Below are 25506 nucleotides of genomic sequence, written 5' to 3'. Positions count from 1 at the left end.
AATATCAAAGTAGTGGGGAGGCAAAAAGCTAACATAGGGTTATTAGTTATTTAAAATAGCTGCAATTATATTTAATGAGGTGGTTTTTGGCTTGCTGGGTCGATACCAGTAAAAGTGACTGTTGGTGTATAGTAATGTGAGCTTATGCAACATTGGAAGGGGGGACTGGACGAAGCCAGTCCCAGTCAGCTCAAAATAAATACTCCTAATGCTTTTTATAGTCCTTGGCCCATAAGACCCCAACACAAGCAGAGGGCAGACTGAATAGAATGCCCATGTTTCAGTGCCACTGACAGCATTAGACATCCAATCCATTCTGACAGGGAGGGGCAAATGAACTCATAACGTTCAAGTGACCCCTTTGGCTGAGATTTTTGACCCCTGGACATCATAATTACCCCTTAAAGATACCATTTTAAAAAATCAATCCTAATTTGTGCATGAAAATGATTTAGATTCAGACTGTATTTAGTGGTGTTTGTTTTAGAAGTGTGCTCCCAACTAGGCCAACCCATTTTACCGCTTGTATTTTTGTGTGAAACCTGAAAAACCAAAAAAAGGTAAGACGTGAGCTGCGGGAATCGCTTGCAGTTCTTGAAATGTAACCGTTTTTTTTGTTTCCTTTTGTTTTCCCCCGCTTATCAGACGCACTTCAGTGAGAAGACAAGAGTATGGAAGCACTTTTTACAGCGTGGTAACACTAACTCAAATGAATGCTAAAGAGTCACATTTAAAATTTAAAAATAAAAACATGCATTTTGTCTACTTGCATTTGAACTAAAGTAGTACTCGTATCTTCGCTCTTAACCCGGAATAAAATGTTCAAGGTCCCCAAATTTCCACTCAGAACTCAACTTTTATTATCCAACTTAAACAAAATAGTTATTTTTCCATCCATAATAGGTTCTGTTGTATTATATCATGTTCATTTATTTAAATTAAAAACAATTCTTTGGTACCTAAAGGCAAAGGAAACATTTTAAGGCAACTAGAGCGTGAATTTATACAGTGTGTACAGATGGGAGGAAAAAAGAAAAGAAACAGTTGTACTCAAATCCACATAGAATTTATCACAGAATAATAAAATGAAACTCTTTTTCAGGAGGAATTGAAGTTCGAACTGAGGGTAGGTAGCATCAAGCTAAAGCAGGATTAAGTATAGCACATTCTTCTTCTGACACACGGTTCAAGTAACGTTATAATTTAAGGTTTTAATACACAGCTGCACCGTTACATCGTGAGGCTTAAAGTCCGCAAAAACTTAACATGCCACACTTTAAGAACACACAAAGCGCTTCATTTGTCGCTTCAACCTGTTTTGAACTTTTTCACCTACGTTGGAGAGAAAAACAGCAAGAATTCGCACTTGAAAGTAAGTCACTTTTTACTTGATTTTAAAGTACAAGTTCTCACTTTAAAGAATTGCAACTTTTTCCCAATGTAGGTTCAAATGATATGACAGTGGGCTGACTAACATCAAGTGAAAGTAGGACAGAAAGAATCCTTCCTTCTCGCACGGCAATAGCCTTGTTTCCAGTTTAAAAATAACTTCTGCATCAACGTCTACCTCGGCGCGTTAAAACAAGAAAGTTACATTGGTAAGTTTACTGCATTTTAATTGTTCTTGTACCTAAGAAAAAAAAATCACATGTATTTACAGAACTGTAAAAAAAATGTGAGAACAAAGAATTGTAAATGTTCTCTAAGGGAGGCCTGAGTGAAAGAAGCAATACATTTGTAGGCCGTTTACACGATGCAGCCGCGAACAAGAAAGGTCCTATAAAGAGCGCTAGATTTTATTATTATTTTTAAACCCATTCCGCCCTCCTCCCCGACCAGAGGTAAGTTATTTACGAACCTCGCCCAACTCCTCCGGGCGTACGCCGGAGCGGCGGTCTGCTCCGTTCCCCTGCGAGAGTGGGTGAGTCTTTCAAGGGACGTGTTTGAGGGCGTAGATGAAGATGGCCATGATGGCGGCGCTGATCAGACCCGAAATGGGCACGGTGACAAACCAAGCCACAAAGATGTTGCGAAAGAGGCGCCAGTCCACTGCCTTCCTGGAACGCAGCCAGCCCACGGCCACCACGGAACCCACCTGCCACAAAAAAAGGCCCAAGTGAGACCCAAGCCAGCCTTCCCATTCAACGCCGTTCGTCGACTTACCTTGCAGTGGGTGGTGGAGACGGGTAGGCCGATGTTGGAGGCCACCACCACAGTCACGGCCGACGCCAACTCGATGCTGAAACCGCTGTGGATCAAACCGGACACTTAACACAGACATCCATTCAATGTATTTTTTTTCCCGAAACCTTTTTACTTTAATAAAGGCTAAAAAGTAATTTTGCTTGTTTGTGTACTTTTATCAAGGTGCAATTTCATGTGTTCAATTCCTTTGGATTCAAATGTGTTCATTTAAAATGTCACCCAGGGATTGCTTACCTCAACAACTCATTTATTTCCCTTTTTTTCCACAGTGATAACCCATTTTAGCATTGTACTCCTATTGAGTGCTGGGAATACTCATTTTTCAGGGCTGTTGACGGACGGTGCTAGCTGCCCAAATTGATTGCGAGCACCGTCCATCAATAGCCCTGAAAAGTGAGAATTCCCAGCATTCAATAGGAGTGCGATGCTAAAATGGGTTATCACGGTGAAAAAAATAAATCAATGAGTTGAAATAGGTAAGCAACTGCTGGGTGACATTTTAAATGAGCACTTTTGAATTAAAAGGAAAATTACAATTGAACACATGAAATTGCACGGCGTTAGCTGCCCAATGCAAATTGAATGGAAATCGATTCAATTTGGATTTTGCAGTTAGCACCGGCAATCAATAGCCCTGAAAAATGAGCACTCCCAACTTAAATTTTTTAAATTAATTTGACAAAAGCTCAATTATGGAGCAACTCTGGCCGACAATCAGTTGAGAAAAGTTGGGCTTGACCCCCTACCTTGATGGGGTGATGGGTGTGAGGTCCCTGCCCATGGTCTGGATCACTCTACGCCCCCAAACCCAGAGGCCGACGCAGATCCCCAAGCCTCCGTAGAGCAGAAGCCAGATGGGCGTGGGTTGTTCGGATGTGACGCTACCGCTGTCGTACACCAGCCAGAGCGCCACCAGCGGACCGATGGCGTTGCTGCACCGGACAAAAACAACGTTAGCGTCGGTCGGAGCCACTGCCACGGCGGCCGTTTGACAAACCTGACGTCGTTCCCGCCGTGAGCGAAGGAGCCGAAACAAGCGGTGAGGATTTGGAGAAACTGGAAGAGCGTGGACACTTCGGGTTTGTCGGCGTCCGGCCCGTCCTCGTCCATGGAGCCCTGGGTGCTGCCCGTGTCCTCCTTGCCCGCCTCCAGCGCCACGTCGGCGGCGGCGAGGCCCTGCGGCGCGGCGTGCTCGGCCACCGCGTTGCAGTAACTAGTGTAGCTGTCCATGCGCACTCGCTTTCTGTCCTGGCCCTGTCCGGGAGCCCCCTCCTGGGGCTCGCCGTCTTTGTGCTTGAAGTCGGCGTGCATGCCGATGATGGCCATGGTGTAGGAGGTGTAGCTGTTGTTGCGGCGGATGGGCCGCTCGCCGCTTTCGCCCATGCAGTCGCCCACTTTGGCCAGGTGGAGCTTGTGCAGCAGGTCCTTGTACAGGCCCGAGTCCTTGTGGACCGTGTGGTACGTACTGTAACCCTGGCTGGGGATGGGGATAGGCCCGGGCTTGAATTGGACCTGGACCTGGTGCGGTCCGCTGGCCGAACCGTTGATGGCGTGCTTGGCGACTGCACAGAGAAACGAACGGCCGCACCGTCAAGTTAATAGATTCAACGATTTATAGTCTGTAAAGTATTTAAATATATAAGAATGTTTCACAGTATCGCGAAACTGGCAAAAATAGGTGACATAAAAAGGTTCTGTTATCTGTCAAGTAGAGCTGGGCGATAAAACGATAACGAAAATGAGCGTGAATTTTTTTGTCAACGATAATTTTAACAACTGGATAAAAATACGATCATTTAAAACTGTAATTGCATCAGCCAACCACCACGGAGAAAGGGGGCGCTGTGGCGAGATGCAGTAGCAATAGCAACGAAGCATGAACGCAAAAGGAACAAGGCCAAAATAAGCGATTAAGCTGACCCACTAAAATATGCAAGTGAATTCACTGGCATTTTCCTTTCCCTTTTCTCTACTTTTCTACTAAATAGATGGAAAAGTCCTTGAATTGTATCCAAAGAGCGACTAATTGCCACGTCAAACTCTTCCTACTCACCACCGTTTGCATTGTTGCACTCCGTCTCATCCGAATCCCCGATGTCGAAAGCCACCTTGCGTTCTTTGAGGGCATCGCCCTCGTCGCCGTCCCCGATATCGAACGCCACGTGACGCTCCTCGGAAATGGGCGGGGCGCCCGGGCTTTGCTCGGGTGCGCTCGGCGCCGCTTTGTCGCTCTGTTTGAGGATGGGACATTGGGGCTCTCTGGGCTCGCTCTTCTCCATCAGGGGGCTTTCGGAGGGGCTGGCAGATTTGATGTCCCCTAGTGAGAGAAAGAGTAGAGTGAGATTTGGCTTGGGAAACGACCAAGCAACGTAACCAAAGGATGTGGGGCTCCGTTCCAAGAAACAAAACAAAAAAAGTGCATCAAATGACGAGGTTGTATTTACTGTAGCGCTTATGAAAACTGTCTTGCGCTATAAACGTTTGTACATTCAACGTGATCTGGCAACAGCAGGCTAGGGATTTTTATGCGCTACTTATTTACTTGGGAAAATTGTCATTTTTATCAAATAGTAGAGCATGTAAAATTAACTGTGTCTAATGTTTGTCGGAGGCAATAAATTAAACTAAGAATACGTAGAGGAATAATGATGAATAATTCCAAAATAATACTGGCGTTACATTTTTGTACACCATTTTTCAGCTTTTTTACTGCCACTGATGACAAAAGACATCCAATCATTTAGCCATTTTCATTCTTCAGCTATGGATTTAAATGATTTGACCTCTTTTTTTGTATGTATTTGAATTGGAAGGCCGTGTAGTACTTTGAATTTAAATGAGTTTATCCTGAGAAGATAAAAAGGGTTTGACTTAAAAATAAAAAACTAAGAGATTTGACCTGGGGGAAAAAAAATCTAACTACATGCAAAAAGTAGATGGGCAAATGTTCAAAGGGCCAGATTAGACAACAGCTTGTGCCTTTCTGTTCGAGTCTAGATTCAGACTGCCAATATTTGGAGTAGTTGGCCTCATTGCGTCATCTCACCCAGCCCGAACCGGAGCTGAAGCAGGCTATAACCAGCGCACCACATGTCATGCGCCTCCCAAATGTCGTGTCAAATCCTTACCATTCACAGACTTATTTTAGGTGGCCCCCTTAAATCATGGTTGAAACGTAATCAATCATCCTGAGAATACGTGAAAATATACCTCAAGACTAGTGCGGTGCAATATGGTAAGAAAAAATCTATCACAATATCGATCTGGCTCAATACTACGTTATTTTCACTACCTGCCACAATTGTTAAATGAATCAAGTAGTGCTACAACCTAAAACTGTCCAGTGTAAGCATAGGCAACACATTAGTGTAAATCTTACATATTTATGGTCATTAACATGAATATAAATGTCCATTAATATGAGCTGGCCCTTATTAAAGAAATCAAACTCAAATAACTTTTGCTCTAATGTAATTATGTAATGATAACCAATAGAAAATCGGTTGTTTTGACTGTATATCATTATATGATGACATCACTTTTTTGTGATGTCAAGCTAAAAAATAAAAATGGGTCCTCCACTCACGTTCAATCTTTTTCTTCAGGCGCGGGCAGACGATGAACCAGACCACGACGGCCGTCAGGAGCGCGCAGCCCAGCGAGATGAGAAGAACGCCCCACCAGGGGATCTTGTCGAATCCCAGCACTGGAGGACGACGGAGGCACGGAAAGGGACACAAATGGAGAGGGGAAAAATAAGCAGGTATTTCAACTAACGGGCAGCGGGCGCCACTGTTTTTAATGACAGGGCAGCTGTCACATTTGGTGAATGAAGGTCTTGACTCCTGTTGTATTAGTTTAACGGGAATCCCAAGGAAAGCACGGTGGAAACTTGGGTCTAAATTTCTGTGATACAATGAGGAGCTTGCTTGTTCTGTACTGTTCTTATCTTAACCAAGTCGGATTCTACCATTCTTGGCCAATAAAGATGATTCTAATTGGACCTCTAGCTGTTTTGACCAGGAAGGCTGTCGTCTGCCATCCATCTTTTAGCATAACAGCAAATCTAAAATCTGTCTGTATTCTCACCCTCTTGCTACTGTGACAGTGAAATTTCCCAAATACGGGATGAATAAAGTTATCTAATCTAAAAAAAAAAAGATGCCGTTCAGCCAAAACGGGATTTTGCCACCAACTCAACTAACTAAGTGGCACTATGCCGAATAAACTTCAGATTCCCTTTTGCTACAGCGAACACGATTGGAACGAAGTCATGAGGATAGACAAGAGGCCACGGGCCTTCGCCGTGCTCCATATGTAAATATTAACACAACGGTCTTGTTATGCACTTCTAGTTAAACATGCACACCCCTCAGATGTCATGCTTACATAACAAAAACAAAATACTGAATGACCAATGTTAACATGACCCCTGACAAAAGGACACAGAAGAGTTCCTTAAAAGGTGGCATCATTTCCACCGGGAGCGAGCGACGTGGCGAGAAAAGCAACTTGATGCCAACACTGCGGCAAACTCTAGTGCAGCTGACGCGGGCGCAATGCAGCGCGCCGTCAAATTAACGACTCAAATTTCCTCGGGGGCGAGAGCGGACGTCTTTCCGCCAAGCCCGCCAGGAAAATGCAAACAAAAAGTAACGGACGAGGGACGTGCGTTCGAGGGCAGAGTCCTCCCCGACGGTCCCGCCGCGGGATGAGAGCGACCCGCCGCTGTTTACTCTGTTATGTAACAGAGCTGCGAGCACGAGGAGGCTAACCGACTTGCGGAAAGCCGAACTCGCTGCCCTTGGCGGGATTCGTGCGGAGCAAAAAATGGGCTCGGGGGCTGAGCCATATTGACTTCGGCCCGTGTGTCACGGTGACTCAGTGACGGGCGTCCTGCAAAACAACTTGGCCGCAGCCATTAAGCGGGACTGCGCAGGAAATGAAATTTCGACCGCGCCAGTGTCCGCACCCGTCTGTGAAAAACCCCCGCACACGCATTACACAATGGCGTGGTGGTCTGGTTTTTCCTCAGTCAGCCGCCAACTTTAATTACACAAGTGAGACTGATAGTTTATGGAAATGTGGCCGACTTGACCCAATTTTTCCAAAATAAGCACTAGGGGAAAAAAGTCTAGAGTCCCAAAAAGGTGACAAATATATCCATATCTAAAACGAGCAAACCGCGAGTTTGGGGAAATGAGCTCAAGTTGACAAACAAACCCCCAAATTAGTCAGCATAAGGTCGGTCGCTCGGACTCGTGTCACAATGGTGACAAACGCCGAGCGGTGTTGGTTTTTCAGAGTAAACCAGGCAGAAAATCCCCGTCCGGCCAAACACATTGAGCCCCATCAATGGAGGCTGGCGCGAGGCTTTAATTGTACCCTCACAATGCCACTGACCCAGACGCAGGCTCACTTTGTCTGCTGTGCAAAAAGAGGATTTGTTTACTGGCTCGTTTGGAGCTCCTCGTCCAATAGACGATGCTTTTGTTTTGAGATCCACTTGGAAATCATTCACGAGCCCCGAGCAACGGTTTAAGGAAGTCTTCCTCCGTGGCCCCGTTGCGGAGACCTGACAGATGACCCTCAAATTAGCCGTGCTAACTAGCTTCCGGCCACCTGCGCGTGGATATCAAGTATCGAGATGTGCCTCGACGATAGCGTTTGAACCCGAGACACTCAGGTTTTTAAAACAACTGCTCCCTGCTAAAATGATGTCATTGGTGATGTGTCTAAAATGCATTCCCGCACCTTTTTTTGCGTGTGTTTTTAACACAAGTACGACGGCAAGCGTACATCATGTGCCTGGCTAAGCAGGCTCATGTGTTACGATGGAACCACGAGCGATCGCCTCTCAGTGCGCTGATGTGTAGCAAGCACATCAACGCACCATATCTGCTCCTACTCTGGCCTGTAGCCACCATTTAATGGCCCAGGCCAGCTAACGTCTCTCTCGTTTAGGCCCTGTAGAGAGAAGAACACAAAAGGAGCAAAAGTGGCTCGTTTAATAAGCGTTTCTTGACAATAAAAGGGGCAACAGTGTATTAAGAAAAAGTGATTTAGTACGTCACAAACTACAGGCCTTAATGCAAGTACCGAAAAAAAATCCCTTGTTACTTCTCTTTTCCTCTTCCGCGTCTGAAGGCCACAGACGGTGACGTCAAGACTTTAAGTGAATTCTTATTTCCGTCTGCCTGCTGCGCGCCACTTTTAACATTTTCTTTCCGCCCGTCACCCACTTGCAACCACACGCCACCAAGAGAGCCCCGAAAAACACGTTCAAATAAACATTTGTAAGCACAAACAGTCTGGCGGAGTCTGGAATACGCGGGGGCTTTGTGCAGTCCCGGGTGAGGGAGCGAGTGGTTTATTTTTAAGCTGTGGTCGAGGACGGCAATGAGGAGAGAAAGGCGAGACTCACTTGGTGCTCCGGTGAACATAATGGAAAAGAAGTTGATGCCCATGGTTATGGCGTAAAAAACAGGCAGGGCTTTCAATCCGTTTGGCACCGGGTCTTTCTGCGGGGAGAAATCGCAGTCAAGAATAGCAGCATCAACTATTTTTTTTTTAATATCACACACACCCAATTTTAATTTACCTTGTGCAAGATGAACTCGCGCACAAAGTAGAAAACCGCAGCAGACATTATGCCAGACAAGAGAGGACTCAGAAACCAAGATGCAACTGCAAATAAACCAAAGGGACCAGTTACAATGGCGTTAAAAATAAATAGTATTGTGTCAATTTTATACATCAATGTGAAATTTCCATTCACCCTTCTTGATCAAACTTCTTAGTACTTTCTTTTTTTCAGAAGCAAAAGTTCCAAACAGGAAATACTGTTACCACCGGAATTGGCAATTACAACCCACACAATTGTTGTTCATCTATGTGGAATGCAGTTTAAGACACCTTCTTCTGCATGTTAATTGCACATAACGACATAGTTCAAGAATTTACACTGTGGTGCCAAACGTAAGCAAATAACTACTAACCTAAGTTCACTACTAAGGTTCTGTATAATCCTTGTATATATGCAAATAGATCTACCATTTGATTTAATGATTCTTAATGATCCCATATTTATATTTATTGTGCTCGTGTGCGGTCGATTGGTCGCCGGTCTTTTGGTCGCCCCGACCGCGACAACGGGCGACCAAAAGACCGGCGACCAAAAGACCGGCGACCAAAAGACCGATGACCAAAAGACGGGCGACCAAAAGACCGGCGACAAAACAAGGTAAAACAACACGGTCTACGCATCAATAAAAGCCAACAATGGCCATGAGCAGTTTCACTGAGCCGACGTGTGAGTGTATAAGAGTTCGTATGTACATGCGTTGTCCCTTTAAGAAGCTACGTCCGTCAGGGTCTTAACAAGTTCTCCAACAAAACACACTAAAAGTACGGGAAATTTTGAGCTTTTCTTTAGCCTAATAATTACTAGGGCATTAAGTATGACTAAATAGTAATTCGCAGTTTGTATTTAGGGAATTTGAGCAACGATTTAAATGGTAATTATCACTTACCTTCCGGGCGACCAATCGACCGTGTACCATAGTGCTAACCTTTATTATCTGATTTTGTCAAAATGTATTGTATCACTGAGAATGACAGCGAATGTGTTTTTTAGGTTTGTAGGTGATTTTCTATCATTTCGCTGATAATACATTGGTCATGTCGGCAAGAACTTATTAGTAACGTACCAATTCGAAGAAGCTGGAGCCAGCGGACCCCCTCCTGACCTTTGGCTACCAGAGAAAAGCCGATGGTGGCGCCGACAATACAGTGAGTTCCAGAGATGGGCAACTTAAGGAAGGAGGCGGCCAGCTGCCACACGGCAGAACCTGAAGGCAATCCGCAAATGGGTCACTCCGTGTCTACTTGGAAAAGAACGAGCGAAGACCGAAGGGTTCCCCCCGAGCGCGGCGACTCACCGAACATTGCGCTGATGGAGCCGGCCATCAACACGGACTGTTCGGAAGCGTTGTACATGTTGACGTCGATGATCCCCTTGCGGATGGTCTCGCTGACCTTGGCGCCGAGGAGCACCGAGCCCAGCGTCTCGAACACGGTGGCCAGGATGCAAGCCTGCTTCAGGGTGACCACCCCGGAGCCCACCGCCGTACCGAAGGAGTTGGCCACGTCATTGGCGCCCACCGAGAAGGCCAAAATGAAGGCGATGATGAAGCCAATTATCAACAGCCACAGGTAATCTGTCAGGGGGCCTTGTTGCGCTAATGTGGTGGCGACCACAATTGCAGTCACTGTTGTCGTTGTCGAAACCATGACTGCTGATTACTTAAAAAAATAAGAATAATGCTATCATACAGGACAACTATGGCAAATAAATATTTTATAGAATGCCGTCCTGCTTGGCAGGGCGTATCGGGAACGGGCAAAAAAACTGAACTAGTGTGCCAATTGAGGGGGCTTATTGTTATCCTAACACTAATATAAACAGTTTATAGTTTCTTTGGATTTGAGCTAGTGTGCAATACGAAGACGTGGCCATTGTGCAACCGTAACAGCAGCAGATGAGCCGTGGAACATCCTGCAAAAATAAAAACAAATTTTCATTAGAACACTGTTGAAGGGTCATATTTTGGAGCCATTGATAGCAACAGAAGTCCTATTCATCTGAACTGGACATCTATTTTCATCCATATTAGCCTAAAAGTAGCATGCACATTGGTTTAATGATGTTCGAGAAACTCAAAATATATCCTGCTTGTTCCAGGCTACCCAAAGATGATTAAGGACGCGTACTATTTTCGGTGTTTTTTCGGCAACACAAAACTCGTTTGGACATCCAATACGTGTATTACTAACATAGACTCACACTACTCGACATTATCATTCATTTGAACCATTTGTTTTGCTTAATGGCGGCCGAAAAGGGACATTTATGAACGGGGGTATTTTCACCGGGTGCACGTGGTCCTCATCCATTCATACGACCGCATCGGGGCTTATTTAATCGCGACAGACGCTTCTTTTACACGTGAATGAACCACAATGGCAGCCTGGGCTTCATTATTTGCAATTTGACGCATTAGACAATGTATTATTGCCGGATATGGCGCATTCGATGGTTGCCAAGTGCCGGACAGATGGCCACGACTCTTCCATTGTGTCGCAAACATGACTTCTACAATCGAGCCCGAGTGGCTTAATAACCACTTTTTAGTAGTCAAAACACAAACAATTTCACACTAGTCTTTCTCTACTCCACGCGACATTAGTCGTCGTAGTAAGATAAAGCCCACAATTCATTCAAACTAGCTCGTCATTGAAAAATTCAGCATCTATGCAACGACGTAAGCTAACAGTTAGCCAACACCCACCATGAGCCCTAACTAGCATTAAATCTGCACACAAAGACAAAACAAAGACTTTCCACTTTGAATATGACGCTGCGAGAAAAAAAAATCTACTTACCGCAGGTGCACTTGTCAAATCTCGTTGGAATAAAGACGTTCTAGTAGCGGTAAGCTAATTAGGATGGCGCGCGCGCCTAACCGGAACGCTAGAAAATTTAAAGTGCAATTGAAACACAATCGCCACAAAAGGCGTGTTATGGAAAAAAAACACCGTTTTAAAGAAGGGGGGGAAACCCGTTTTTACGACTATGTAAAAACGTATTCCTTTCGCGGGCCGTTGTATTTTGATCGCTGTTGCGGGGAAGAAACGCTGTCGACCCGGGGGAATCGGAACGGGAAGAAGGTTTTATCATTGACTTGTCCCCTCCCTCCCTCTCTCCGTCCCTCCATCCATCCCTTCCTCCCTCGATTCTACTCTACTGCCTCCCCCATCCAACTACGCCAAGAGAACAAGTCATACTTTGATATTCTATAAAGATCAGGCGGAAAAGTACTCGCCTTTCCAAAGACGCTTCTGCGAAAGGACTATTGTTATGTAGAATTACTGGATCAACTAGCATTTACTTCAAAATAAAATCAAATGAACATGGGTCACTACAGTGGACAGCTATTCATAAATTTGCCTTTAAAAGACATTTAAAATCATCATGGTTCCATTTCTCTTTTTTTGTGATACTGTAAATCCAAAATGTAACAAACATTCAGTAAAAAACGAATATCCGGGTAGTCAGAAATGTCCTCTGATAATGTTCCTCCAGAATTGATTTAGAAATTATAGAGCAATTAGCTTTTACAGTCTCAAAAAAAGTGAAATGTAACCAAAACATGTAGAGTTGTACTAGTTGAATTGGAAATGTTTAATAGATACGTAGTACGTATAGCCGTTTCCTTGGACGATACACGCCACCTGCTGTCTTGTTTTATAGATTACACCACCTTCAAAATTTTCTGTGTGAAATTTGGACATTTATGATGCAGTCATATGAACAATATTCCAATTCTGTACCGATATTGTTACCAATAATAACTACATCTGTACATACGTTATATGTTGATTGTAATTATGAAAGTGTCTCTTACCATGTAAATTTAATTCAATTAAAATACATATATTTTAAATTAATTTGTAATATCCTGATAGAGTAATACTAATTATATTTGTTAGTAATAGTAATTCAAATATATATAATGTAATGATGATGTATATTTCCCGGGAAAAGACAGTAATGAACGTCGATACGTCCATACGTGAAACGGCAAAAAAAATGCACTGTCACTGTTTAAATGTCTAGAAGTAAAAAACAAACACTAAAGTGCATGTCATCACAATGTTCATAATGTGCAATACTGTATTTTAAAGGATTAAAGCCCAACCCAAAAATATTTACAGCTCCCCGCACTAACTAATGCACGTTATGATGAAAACTGGAAAAATGGATTTTCAGAAGTACGTATTATATTTAAAAAAAAAAGGTCGAGGGCGTTCCCTGAATTGACGTCACATTGGTGACCCGGAAGTCAAATGGACCAAAAAAGAATGAAAAAAAAAAGGTTTTTCGTTGACCTGTATGCATGGTTTTGTTTGTACACGTCTTTTCAGGTTTTTAATCGCATGATCTAAACGGCCTCATTTGGGTCAGCTCCAACCAAGACACGTTTGTTAAAGGACATGAACAGAAGTCCACCAAGAAGTTGTTGTCTTTTACGTTGGCTGATTTTTGTGTACTCGCCGCATGCCGAAAGGGTAAGAAATGCTCCCGTTTTCTACATTGCAAGCTTCTATAAAGATATAGTTCCACTTGCAGTCATATCTCCAAATCGAATTGCGTTTAGTGTTTTTTAATCGTTTCAAAGATCGCGCAAGGACAGAAAAGAAGACGGCTCAATGATGACTTTTCCAATTCGAAATTCCTTTATAGACCATTTGTCATAAAACGAAAATCCGAATTGTGGAAAGACACTCTCTCCATTAATATTGGTGATATAGGACGACTTGATTTATTTATTTATTTATTTTTGTAATGACCCTGTATAAAAAACAAAAAAACAAAAAAAAACAGTATAGTAAGGCTTTTTTTCTTAAAAAACGACATAGTGTAGTAAAGCCTTTTTTTTCTTAAAAAAACGACATAGTATAGTAAGGCTTTTTTCTTTAAAAAACGACATAGTATAGTAAGGTTTTTTTCTTAAAAAAAACGACATAGTATAGTAAGGCTTTTTCATAAAAAAACGAAATAGGACATAGTATAGTAAGGCTTATTTCTTAAAAAAACGATCATAGATAGTAAAGTGTTTTGAATGACCATGTATTGTAAGGCTTTTTTTCTTAAAAAAATGACCATGTATTGTAAGGCTTTTATTTATAAAAAAAGACCATGTATAGTAAGGCTTTTTACTTAAAAAAACGACATAGTATAGTAAGGCTTAAAAAAAAAAAGTATAGTAAGGCTTTTTTTCTTAAAGTACAACCATGTATAGTAAGGTTTTTTTTTCTTAAAAAACGACACTGTATAGTAAGGCCTTTTTTTCTTCTTAAAAACGACATAGTATAGTAAGGCCTTTTTCTTGAAAAAAACGACATAGTATAGTAAGGCTTTTTTTCTTAAAAAACAACATAGTATAGTAACGCTTTTTTCCCCCTAAAAAACGACATAGAATAGTAAGGCTTTTTTTCTTAAAAAACGACATAGTATAGTAAGGCTTTTTTTCTTAAAAAACGACATAGTATAGTAAGGCTTTTTTTCTTTAAAAAATGACATAATATAGTAAGGCCTTTTTCTTGAAAAAAACGACATAGTATAGTAAGCCTCATCTCATTTTCTGAACCGCTTTATCCTCATTAGGCTAGCGGGGGATGCTGGAGCCAATCCCAGCTGTCTCCAGGCCAGAGACATCCTGAATCAGTGGCCAGCCGATCTTAGGGTACAAGGAGACGGACAACCGCGCACACTGTATAGTAAGTCTTTTTTCCTTAAAAACGACATAGTATAGTACAGCTTTTTTTCTTAAACGACATAGTATAGTACAGCTTTTTTTCTTAAACTACATAGTATAGTAAGGCTTTTTTTTCGTAAAATATGACACAATGTATAACAAGGCTTTATTTATAAAAACGACATAGTATAGTAAGGCTTTTTTCTTTAAAAAAACGACACAGTATAGTAAGGCCTTTTTTCGTATAAAAAATGACATAGTATATATAGTAAGGCTTTTTTTCTTAAAAAACGACCATGTATAGTAAGGCTTTTTTCGTAAAAAACGACATAGTATAGTAAGGCTTTTTTAAAAATAAAAAACGACCATGTATGGTAAGGCTTCTTTTAAAATAAAAAACGACATAGTATATATAGTAAGGCTTTTTTTCTTAAAAACAACATTGTATAGTAAGGCTTTCATTCAAACAAAAAAAAAAAAAAACTACATACTATAGTAAGGCTTTTATTTCTTGAAAAACGACATAGTATAGTGAGGCTTTTTTTTCCTTTAAAAAAACAACATAGTATAGTAAGGCTTTTTTCTTTAAAAAACGACCATGTATAGTAAGGCTTTTTTCTTTAAAAAAAACAACATAGTATTGTAAGGCTTTTTTCTTTAAAAAAACGACATAGTATAGTAAGGCTTTTAAAAAAACGACCATGTATAGTAAGGCTTTTTTCTTAAAAAAACGACATGGTATAGTAAGGCTTTTTTCTTTAAAAAATGACATAGTATAGTAAGGCTTTTTTTCTTTAAAAAATAACCATGTCTCGTAAGCCTCATCTCATCTCATTTTCTGAACCGCTTTATCCTCATTAGGCTAGCGGGGGATCCTGGAGCCAATCCCAGCTGTCTCCAGGCCAGAGACGGCGGACATCCTGAATCGGTGGCCAGCTGATCTTAGGGTACAAGGAGACGGACAACCACGCACACTGTATAGTAAGTCTTTTTTCCTTAAAAACGACATGGTATAGTAAGGCTTTTTTCTTAAAAAAACGACTTGGTATAGTAAGGCTTTTTTCTTCTTCTTAAAAAACGACGTAGTATAGTAAGGCTTTTTTTCCTAAAAAAACGACATAGTATAGTAAGGGTTTTTTTTCGTATAAAAAAATGACATAGTATATATAGTAAGGCTTTTTTTCTTAAAAAACGACCATGTATAGTAAGGCTTTTTTCGTAAAAACGACCATGTATGGTAAGGCTTTATTTCTTTAAAAAAACGACATAGTATAGTAAGGCTTTTTTCTTTTAAAAAAACGACACAGTATAGTAAGGCTTTTTTCATAAAAAAACGAAATAGGACATAGTATAGTAAGGGTTTTTTCTTTTAAAGAAAACGACACAGTATAGTAAGGCTTTTTTTCATAAAAAACAAAATAGGAAATGGAATAATAAGGCTTTTTTCTTAAAAAAACAACAACACAGTATAGTAAGGCTTTTTTTCACCAAAAACAACATAGTATAGTAAGTTTTTTTTTCTTAAAAAACGAAATAGTATAGTAAGGCTTATTTCTTAAAAAAAAAACGACCATGTATAGTAAAGTGTTTTTCTTAATAAAAAAAAATGTATTGTAAGGCTTTTTTTTTCTTAAAAAATGACCATGTATAGTAAGGCATATTTTCTTAAAAAATGACCATGTATAGTAAGGCTTTTAAATATACAAAAATGACCATGTATAGTAAGGCTTAGGCAGTGTTGAGAAATAATTGTCTCTGTGTCATGAAAGATGCATTGGACAACGTGGAAGAGGAGCCGGAGGAGAAGAACGGGTGCACCCGACCGACCGACCGACAAGTCAAGGCCTGCTTGCCTCACCCCGTGACAGCTGTGGGTTTGAGCTGTGTCCCCGTCATTCGGCAGACGTGGATGTGGACGAGGGCGACTGGCAGAACAACGCCACCATGCGGTTCTTCGACAGCCGGCGGTTGTGGTGGGGATGCCACCCAATAAGTGTTTGGGTGGCTTATTTGAAATCCTAGCTAATAGCTGGTGTGTTTTGTTTTTTTAGGCCAATTCTTTTAACTAATTTTGATGTCATGTTTAAATGTAAAATTTAATTTTGAAAGTTTTTTCTAGTAAAAGGTAATTTGTCTTATGTCGCAGGCACCAAGAGTACGTCTGCGGGATGCGAACCAGCATCCATTCGGCGGTAGGCGCATACTCCACTGTTGCGCCAAGGGGCCCACCCACACACCCACTAAACTTCGACCGGCCAACTACTTTCAGTAAGAGGGCGCTCGACGAATTTGGCTAAGTGTGCAAGCCGCCTCCCTGCTAATTTAGGCCAATTCTTTTAACTAATTTTGATGTAATGATTAAAAGTAAAATTTATTTTTTAAAGTTTTTTTTAGTAAAAGGTAATTTGTCTTATGTCGCAGGTGTCTCTCCCCGCCGAAGGCGGGGAGAGGCACCAAGAGTACGTCTGCGGGACGCGAACCAGCATCCATTCGGCGGTAGGCGCATACTCCACTGTTGCGCCAAGGGGCCCACCCACACACCCACTAAACTTCGACCGGCCAACTACTTTCAGTAAGAGGGCGCTCGACGAATTTGGCTAAGTGTGCAAGCCGCCTCCCTGCTAATTTAGGCCAATTCTTTTAACTAATTTTGATGTAATGATTAAAAGTAAAATTTATTTTTTAAAGTTTTTTTTAGTAAAAGGTAATTTGTCTTATGTCGCAGGTGTCTCTCCCCGCCGAAGGCGGGGAGAGGCACCAAGAGTACGTCTGCGGGACGCGAACCAGCATCCATTCGGCGGTAGGCGCATACTCCACTGTTGCGCCAAGGGGCCCACCCACACACCCACTAAACTTCGACCGGCCAACTACTTTCAGTAAGAGGGCGCTCGACGAATTTGGCTAAGTGTGCAAGCCGCCTCCCTGCTAATTTAGGCCAATTCTTTTAACTAATTTTGATGTAATGATTAAATGTAAAATTTATTTTTTAAAGTTTTTTTTAGTAAAAGGTAATTTGTCTAAGTGTGCAAGCTGCCTCCCTGCTAATTTAGGCCAATTCTTTTAACTAATTTTGATCTAATGAGTAAATGTAAAATTTATTTTTTAAAGTTTTTTTTAGTAAAAGGTAATTTGTCTAAGTGTGCAAGCTGCCTCCCTGCTAATTTAGGCCAATTCTTTTAACTAATTTTGATCTAATGATTAAATGTAAAATTTATTTTTTAAAGTTTTTTTTTAGTAAAAGGTAATTTGTCTAAGTGTGCAAGCTGCCTCCCTGCTAATTTAGGCCAATTCTTTTAACTAATTTTGATGTAATGATTAAATGTAAAATTTATTTTTTTAAGTTTTTTTAGTAAAAGGTAATTTGTCTAAGTGTGCAAGCCGCCTCCCTGCTAATTTAGGCCAATTCTTTTAACTAATTTTGATGTAATGATTAAATGTAAAATTTATTTTTTAAAGTTTTTTTTAGTAAAAGGTAATTTGTCTAAGTGTGCAAGCCGCCTCCCTGCTAATTTAGGCCAATTCTTTTAACTAATTTTGATCTAATGATTAAATGTAAAATTTATTTTTTAAAGTTTTTTTTAGTAAAAGGTAATTTGTCTTATGTCGCAGGTGTCTCTCCCCGCCGAAGGCGAAGGCGGGGAGAGGCACCAAGAGTATGTCTGCGGGACGCGAACCAGCATCCATTCGGCGGTAGGCGCATACTCCACTGTTGCGCCAAGGGGCCCACCCACACACCCACTAAACTTCGACCGGCCAAGTATTTTCGGTAGGAGGGCGCTCGGCTCAATTGACTAAGTGTATAAACCACCGCCCTAAAAAGTATGGTCCTGCCCACTCGGTTTTTATTTGACCTGAAGTGAGAAGTTGAAGGAGGCGGGGAATCTAATCAATTACCTTTTGTATGGTAAGTTGGTGCTCTACTATTGAGGCCAAGTATCCATTTGAGCTGAAGAGTGAGAACTTGAAGGATGTGGGAATCAATCCATGCACATCCTACATCAGCTACATCCACAGGTGAGTCTAAGAAAAACAAAAGAAAACAAATATTTTCTGCACAGCAACATGAATGTCTCTTTAAAACTTACTTTTTTGTCTTCAGGTGTCCTCGCTCTCCACGGTTTGGGAAACCTTTTCGTCGGAAGACTGTCCATCCCACAAGTCATCCATTTTTGCCTTTGTCACTAATCTGAAAAAGTAAAAATAAAAGTTGACAGCAAAGTATCTCTTGTTCTATTATGTGACCTTGACTTTGATTTATAAGAAATATTTTTTTTTTTATACTAAAAAGTTTTTTGTAAGGGGATGTGGCTATGCACACGCACTATGGTCGCTGCAACAAGGCGAGACATCACATACCAAGCCAATACGAAGGCGACCGATCGGGGCGGAGCTTCATCCGCAAGCTGGTCCCAAACCTACTCCATCCTGTCAGAGACCACAAGAAAAACGCCTTACTATACATGGTCGTTTATTTAAGAAAAAAGCCTTACTATACTATGTCGCTTTTAAAAAAGCCTTAGTATACTATGTCGTTTTTTAAAGAAAAAAGCCTTACTATACTATGTCGTTTTTTAATAAATAAAGCCTTGTTATACATTGTGTCATTTTTTTTATACAAAAAAGCCTTACTATACTATGTCTTTTTTTAACGGAAAAAAGCCTTACTATACTGTGTTGTTTTTTTAAAGAAATAAAGTCTTACTATACAAGGTCGTTTTTATTCAAAATAGCCTTACTATACATGGTCGTTTATTTAAGAAAAAAGCCTTACTATACTATGTCGCTTTTTTTTTTTAAAAAGCCTTACTATACTATGTCGTTTTTTTAAAAAGAAAAAAGCCTTACTATACTATGTCGTTTTTATACTGTTGTTTTTTAAAGAAAAAAGCCTTACTATACTATGTCGTTTTTTAAAGAAAAAAGCCTTACTAATCTATGTCGTTTTTTAAAGAAAAAAGCCTTACTACACTATGTCGTTTTTTTTTAAGAAAAAAGCCTTACTATACTATGTCATTTTTTAAGAAAAAAAGCCTTACTATACTGTCGTTTTTCAAGAAAAAAAGCCTTACTATACTATGTCGTTTTTTACGAAAAAAGCCTTACTATACATGGTCGTTTTTTTAAGGAAAAAAAAGCCTTACTATATATACTATGTCATTTTTTACGAAAAAAGCCTTAGTATACTGTGTCATTTTTTTAAAGAAAAAAGCCTTACTATATACTATGTCGTTTTTATAAATAAAGCCTTGTTATACATTGTGTCATTATTTTACGAAAAAAAGCCTTACTATACTATGTCGTTTAAGAAAGAAAGCTGTACTATACTATGTCGTTTTTTTTAAGAAAAAAGCCTTACTATACTATGTCGTTTTTTAAAGAAAAAAAGCCTTACTATACAATGTCGTTTTTGAAGAAAAAAGCCTTATTCTAATATGTCGTTTTTGAAGAAAAAAAGCCTTACTATACTATGTCATTTTTTAAGAAAAAAAGCCTTACTATACTATGTCGTTTTTAAGAAAAAAAAGCCTTACTATACTATGTTGTTTTTTTAAGAAAAAAAAGCCTTACTATACTATGTCGTTTTTAAGGAAAAAAGACTTACTATACAGTGTGCGTGGTTGTCCGTCTCCTTGTACCCTAAGATCGGCTGGCCACCGATTCAGGATGTCCGCCGCCTCTGGCCTGGAGACAGCTGGGATTGGCTCCAGCATGCCCCGCTAGCCTAGTGAGGATAAAGCGGTTCAGAAAATGAGATGAGATGAGGCTTACTATACATGGTCATTTTTTAAAAGAAAAAGCCTTACTATACTATGTTATTTTTTAAGAAAAAAAGCCTTACTATACTATGTCGTTTTTTAAGAAAAAAAGCCTTACTATACTATGTCGTTTTTTAAGAAAAAAAGCCTTACTATACTATGTCGTTTTTAGGGGGAAAAAAGCGTTACTATACTATGTTGTTTTTTAAGAAAAAAAGCCTTACTATACATGGTCGTTTTTTAAGGAAAAAAAAGCCTTACTATATATACTAAGTCATTTTTTACGAAAAAAAACCTTACTATACTGTGTCGTTTTTTTAAAGAAAAAAGCCTTACTATACTTTGTCGTTTTTATAAATAAAGCCTTGTTATACATTGTGTCATTATTTTACGAAAAAAAGCCTTACTAGACTATGTCGTTGAAGAAAAAAAGCTGTACTATACTATGTCGTTTTTTTTTAAGAAAAAAGCCTTACTATACTATGTCGTTTTTTAAGAAAAAAGCCTTACTATACTATGTCGTTTTTTTAAGAAAAAAAGCCTTACTATACTATGTCGTTTTTTAAGAAAAAAGCCTTACTATACCATATCGTTTTTTAAGAAAAAAAGCCCTACTATACTATGTCGTTTTTTTTTAAAGCCTTACTATACTATGTCGTTTTTTAAGAAAAAAAGCCCTACTATACTATGTCGTTTTTTTTTTAAAAGCCTTACTATACTATGTCGTTTTTTAAGAAAAAAGCCTTACTATACTATGTCGTTTTTTTAAGAAAAAAAAGCCTTACTATACTATGTCGTTTTTTAAGAAAAAAAGCCTTACTATACTATGTCGTTTTTTAAGAAAAAAAGCCTTACTATACTATGTCGTTTTTTAAGAAAAAAAGCCTCACCATACTATGTCGTTTTTTAAGAAAAAAAGCCTTACTGTACTATGTCGTTTTTAAGAAAAAAAAGCCATACTATGTCGTTTTTTTAAAAAAAGCCTTACTATACTATGTCGTTTTTAAAAAAAAAAAAAGCCTTACTATACTGTCGTTTTTAAAAAAAGCCTTACTATACTATGTCGTTTTTAAGGAAAAAAGACTTACTATACAGTGTGCGTGGTTGTCCGTCTCCTTGTACCCTAAGATCGGCTGGCCACCGATTCAGGATGTCCGCCGCCTCTGGCCTGGAGACAGCTGGGATTGGCTCCAGCATGCCCCACTAGCCTAGTGAGGATAAAGCGGTTCAGAAAATGAGATGAGATGAGGCTTACTATACATGGTCATTTTTTAAAAGAAAAAGCCTTACTATACTATGTTGTTTTTTAAGAAAAAAAGCCTTACTATACTATGTCGTTTTTTAAGAAAAAAAGCCTTACTATACTATGTCGTTTTTTAAGAAAAAAAGCCTTACTATACTATGTCGTTTTTAGGGGGAAAAAAGCGTTACTATACTATGTTGTTTTTTAAGAAAAAAAGCCTTACTATACTATGTCGTTTTTTTTTTTTAAAGCCTTACTATACTATGTCGTTTTTTACGAAAAAAGCCTTACTATACATGGTCGTTTTTTTAAGGAAAAAAAAGCCTTACTATATATACTATGTCATTTTTTACGAAAAAAAACCTTACTATACTGTGTCGTTTTTTTAAAGAAAAAAGCCTTACTATATTATGTCGTTTTTATAAATAAAGCCTTGTTATACATTGTCATTATTTTACGAAAAAAAGCCTTACTAGACTATGTCGTTGAAGAAAAAAAGCTGTACTATACTATGTCGTTTTTTTTAAAGAAAAAAGCCTTACTATACTATGTCGTTTTTTAAGAAAAAAGCCTTACTATACTATGTCGTTTTTTTAAGAAAAAAAGCCTTACTATACTATGTCGTTTTTTAAGAAAAAAGCCTTACTATACCATATCGTTTTTTAAGAAAAAAAGCCCTACTATACTATGTCGTTTTTTTTTTAAAGCCTTACTATACTATGTCGTTTTTTAAGAAAAAAAGCCCTACTATACTATGTCGTTTTTTTTTTTAAAAGCCTTACTATACTATGTCGTTTTTTAAGAAAAAAGCCTTACTATACTATGTCGTTTTTTAAGAAAAAAAAGCCTTACTATACTATGTCGTTTTTTAAGAAAAAAAGCCTTACTATACTATGTCGTTTTTTAAGAAAAAAAGCCTTACTATACTATGTCGTTTTTTAAGAAAAAAAGCCTCACTATACTATGTCGTTTTTTAAGAAAAAAAGCCTTACTGTACTATGTCGTTTTTAAGAAAAAAAAGCCATACTATGTCGTTTTTTAAAAAAAAGCCTTACTATACTATGTCGTTTAAAAAAAAAAAAAAGCCTTACTATACTGTCGTTTTTAAAAAAAGCCTTACTATACTATGTCGTTTTTAAGGAAAAAAGACTTACTATACAGTGTGCGTGGTTGTCCGTCTCCTTGTACCCTAAGATCGGCTGGCCACCGATTCAGGATGTCCGCCGTCTCTGGCCTGGAGACAGCTGGAATTGGCTCCAGGATCCCCCGCTAGCCTAATGAGGATAAAGCGGTTCAGAAAATGAGATGAGGCTTACTATACATCAGGGGTAGGGAACCTATGGCTCGGGAGCCATATGTGGCTCTTTTGATGGGTGCATATGGCTCTCCGCTAACCTGTGAGCTAAAAATATGGAAACCGTAAGTGAGAGTTGATTCCCAAATGCACCAATAGGAGACCTTTTCTACTTTAAAAGTGGTGAAATGAATTTTAAAAATGCACATATTTTCATGTATGTTTACTTTTAAATTCTGTGTATGGCTCTCAAGGCAAAATATTTGAAAGTATGAATTGTTTATGGCTCTCTCTGTCGAAAAGGTTCCCGACCCGTCATTTTTTAAAAGAAAAAGCCTTACTATACTATGTTGTTTTTTTAAGAAAAAAAGCCTTACTATACTATGTCGTTTTTTAAGAAAAAAAAACCTTACTATACTATGTCGTTTTTTAGGAAAAAAAGCCTTACTATATACTATGTCGTTTTTTAGGAGAAAAAAAAGCCTTACTATACTATGTCGTTTTTTAAGAAAAAAAGCCTTACTATACTATGTCGTTTTTTTAGGAAAAAAAGCCTTACTATACTATGTCATTTTTTAAGAAAAAAAAGCCTTACTATACTATGTCGTTTTTTTAGGAAAAAAGCCTTACTATAGTATGTTGTTTTTTAGGAAAAAAAGCCTTACTATACTATGTCGTTTTTTTGAGAAAAAAAGCCTTACTATACTATGTCGTTTTTTAAGAAAAAAAGCCTTACTATATTATGTCATTTTTGAAGAAAAAAAGCCTTACTATACTATGTCATTTTTTAAGAAAAAAAGCCTTACTATACTATGTCGTTTTTAAGAAAAAAAAGCCTTTCCCAAATGCATTCCCAAATGCACCAATAGGAGACCTTTTCTACTTTAAAAGTGGTGAAATGAATTTTAAAAATGCACATATTTTCATGTATGTTTACTTTTAAATTCTGTGTATGGCTCTCAAGGCATAATATTTGAAAGTATGAATTGTTTATGGCTCTCTCTGTCGAAAAGGTTCCCGACCCGTCATTTTTTAAAAGAAAAAGCCTTACTATACTATGTTGTTTTTTTAAGAAAAAAAGCCTTACTATACTATGTCGTTTTTTAAGAAAAAAAAACCTTACTATACTATGTCGTTTTTTAGGAAAAAAAGCCTTACTATATACTATGTCGTTTTTTAGGAGAAAAAAAAGCCTTACTATACTATGTCGTTTTTTAAGAAAAAAAGCCTTACTATACTATGTCGTTTTTTTAGGAAAAAAAGCCTTACTATACTATGTCATTTTTTAAGAAAAAAAGCCTTACTATACTATGTCGTTTTTTTTAGGAAAAAAGCCTTACTATACTATGTTGTTTTTTAGGAAAAAAAAGCCTTACTATACTATGTCGTTTTTTTGAGAAAAAAAGCCTTACTATACTATGTCGTTTTTTAAGAAAAAAAGCCTTACTATACTATGTCGTTTTTTTAAAAGAAAAAAGCCTTACTATACATCAGGGGTCGGGAACCTTTTCGACAGAGAGAGCCATAAACAATTCATACTTTCAAATATTATGCCTTGAGAGCCATACACAGAATTTAAAAGTAAACATACATGAAAATATGTGCATTTTTAAAATTCATTTCACCACTTTTAAAGTAGAAAATGTCTCCTATTGGTGCATTTGGGAATCAACTCTCACTAACGGTTTCAATATTTTTAGCTCACAGGTTAGCGGAGAGCCATATGCACCCATCAAAAGAGCCACATATGGCTCCCGAGCCGTAGGATCCCTACCCCTGCTATAAATGGTCGTTTTTTTTAAAGAAAAAAGCCTTACTATACATGGTCGTTTTTTTAATTTAAAAAAAAGCCTTACCATACATAGTGTTTTTTTTTAAAGAAAAAAGCCTTACTAAACTGAAAATATTGTAGAAGGCCGAACAAAAACACGTCAAAACGTCCCGTGCATCGACCGGACAAATAACGAGTATCCTACCTGGGCTGTCTGTCTCTTGACCTCGCATCTCTCGTCCAAAGCCAAGGAGGAAAAGTCCAATGTTGCCACTTTATGTTGCAGCTCAAGCTGAAGGTCCCTCCAGGTTCCCCGCAATGTCCTCCATGTTTCCTTCTTCTTGCTACGGTCCGCCTGGACAGCGGGACTTGCTCAAATGCATCGCTACATTGTTTGTACGTATTCCTCCGCATGTTAACGCTGCTAATGCCGATTCAAATTGTAATCCTTAAACACAGCGATCTGCTCTCACACGGCTATACCACTGATTTTAGTAAATAAATACTTGGTGGTCTATATTTGTGTTAAAAAGCCTGCATTCAGCGTCTGTCTTCCTCTGTTTAGCATGGCCCAGATTTTTGGATGGCTTTCACTTCCGTATTGCGTCATTACGGACGTAGAGATAACAATGACTTCAAAATAAAAGCAATGCCAGTTTAGTCTATGCGTGAGGTGAAATTAGAAATGACGTGTATTTTGACATTTCCAACCAACCTTAAGGGGGTCGGTCTCAACCAACGGCCTGGGGGCGGTACAATGCCCAGGTCCAGGTCTGCTATACTACATGATCTATTTTTTTTAAAAGCCAATACTAGACCAATAACATCCTCCTTTACTCTGTCCGTCCAATCAGCATGGGTTTTAGTAAAGTGCTATGAATTATCTTCCGGGTGGGCGTGATCATACGGCAAGAGAA

The 25506-nt window shown here is 39.1% G+C and overlaps 1 protein-coding gene and 2 long non-coding RNA genes across 4 annotated transcripts; 1 reads left to right on the top strand and 2 right to left on the bottom strand.

Annotated features, from left to right (window-relative positions):
* Positions 1-836: 836 nt before the first annotated feature.
* Positions 837-11943, bottom strand: slc20a1b (solute carrier family 20 member 1b). 2 transcript variants are annotated; one of them, XM_077622198.1, is made up of 11 exons: positions 11650-11943; positions 10146-10762; positions 9915-10055; positions 8807-8892; positions 8630-8726; positions 5792-5911; positions 4259-4522; positions 3203-3767; positions 2952-3137; positions 2164-2248; positions 837-2095 (listed from the first exon to the last, which is right to left on the bottom strand). In XM_077622198.1, exons 2-11 carry the CDS (start codon positions 10495-10497, stop codon positions 1931-1933), a joined length of 2061 nt encoding a protein of 686 aa, XP_077478324.1. In that variant the 5' UTR covers positions 10498-10762; positions 11650-11943; the 3' UTR covers positions 837-1930. The 2 variants fall into 2 exon arrangements, with proteins under 2 accessions (XP_077478324.1, XP_077478323.1); XM_077622197.1 differs by having other exon boundaries at positions 837-2248.
* Positions 5786-17670, top strand: LOC144090590 (uncharacterized). The gene is made up of 6 exons (XR_013305447.1): positions 5786-5968; positions 9850-13335; positions 14435-14547; positions 15387-15506; positions 16295-16498; positions 16947-17670. It is a non-coding gene; the product is annotated as an uncharacterized LOC144090590 (long non-coding RNA).
* LOC144090591 (uncharacterized) lies at positions 16847-25198 on the bottom strand. Its single transcript, XR_013305448.1, has 7 exons — positions 24795-25198; positions 22679-22798; positions 21370-21489; positions 20128-20247; positions 18882-18950; positions 18611-18711; positions 16847-18545 (listed from the first exon to the last, which is right to left on the bottom strand). It is a non-coding gene; the product is annotated as an uncharacterized LOC144090591 (long non-coding RNA).
* Positions 25199-25506: the final 308 nt, after the last annotated feature.

This window comes from Stigmatopora argus, chromosome 16, assembly GCF_051989625.1.
Source record: "Stigmatopora argus isolate UIUO_Sarg chromosome 16, RoL_Sarg_1.0, whole genome shotgun sequence".
NCBI classification, from domain to species: domain Eukaryota; kingdom Metazoa; phylum Chordata; class Actinopteri; order Syngnathiformes; family Syngnathidae; genus Stigmatopora; species Stigmatopora argus.
The sequence above is the reverse complement of the archived record's forward strand: the minus strand, read 5'-3'. Positions and strand labels throughout refer to the sequence as shown.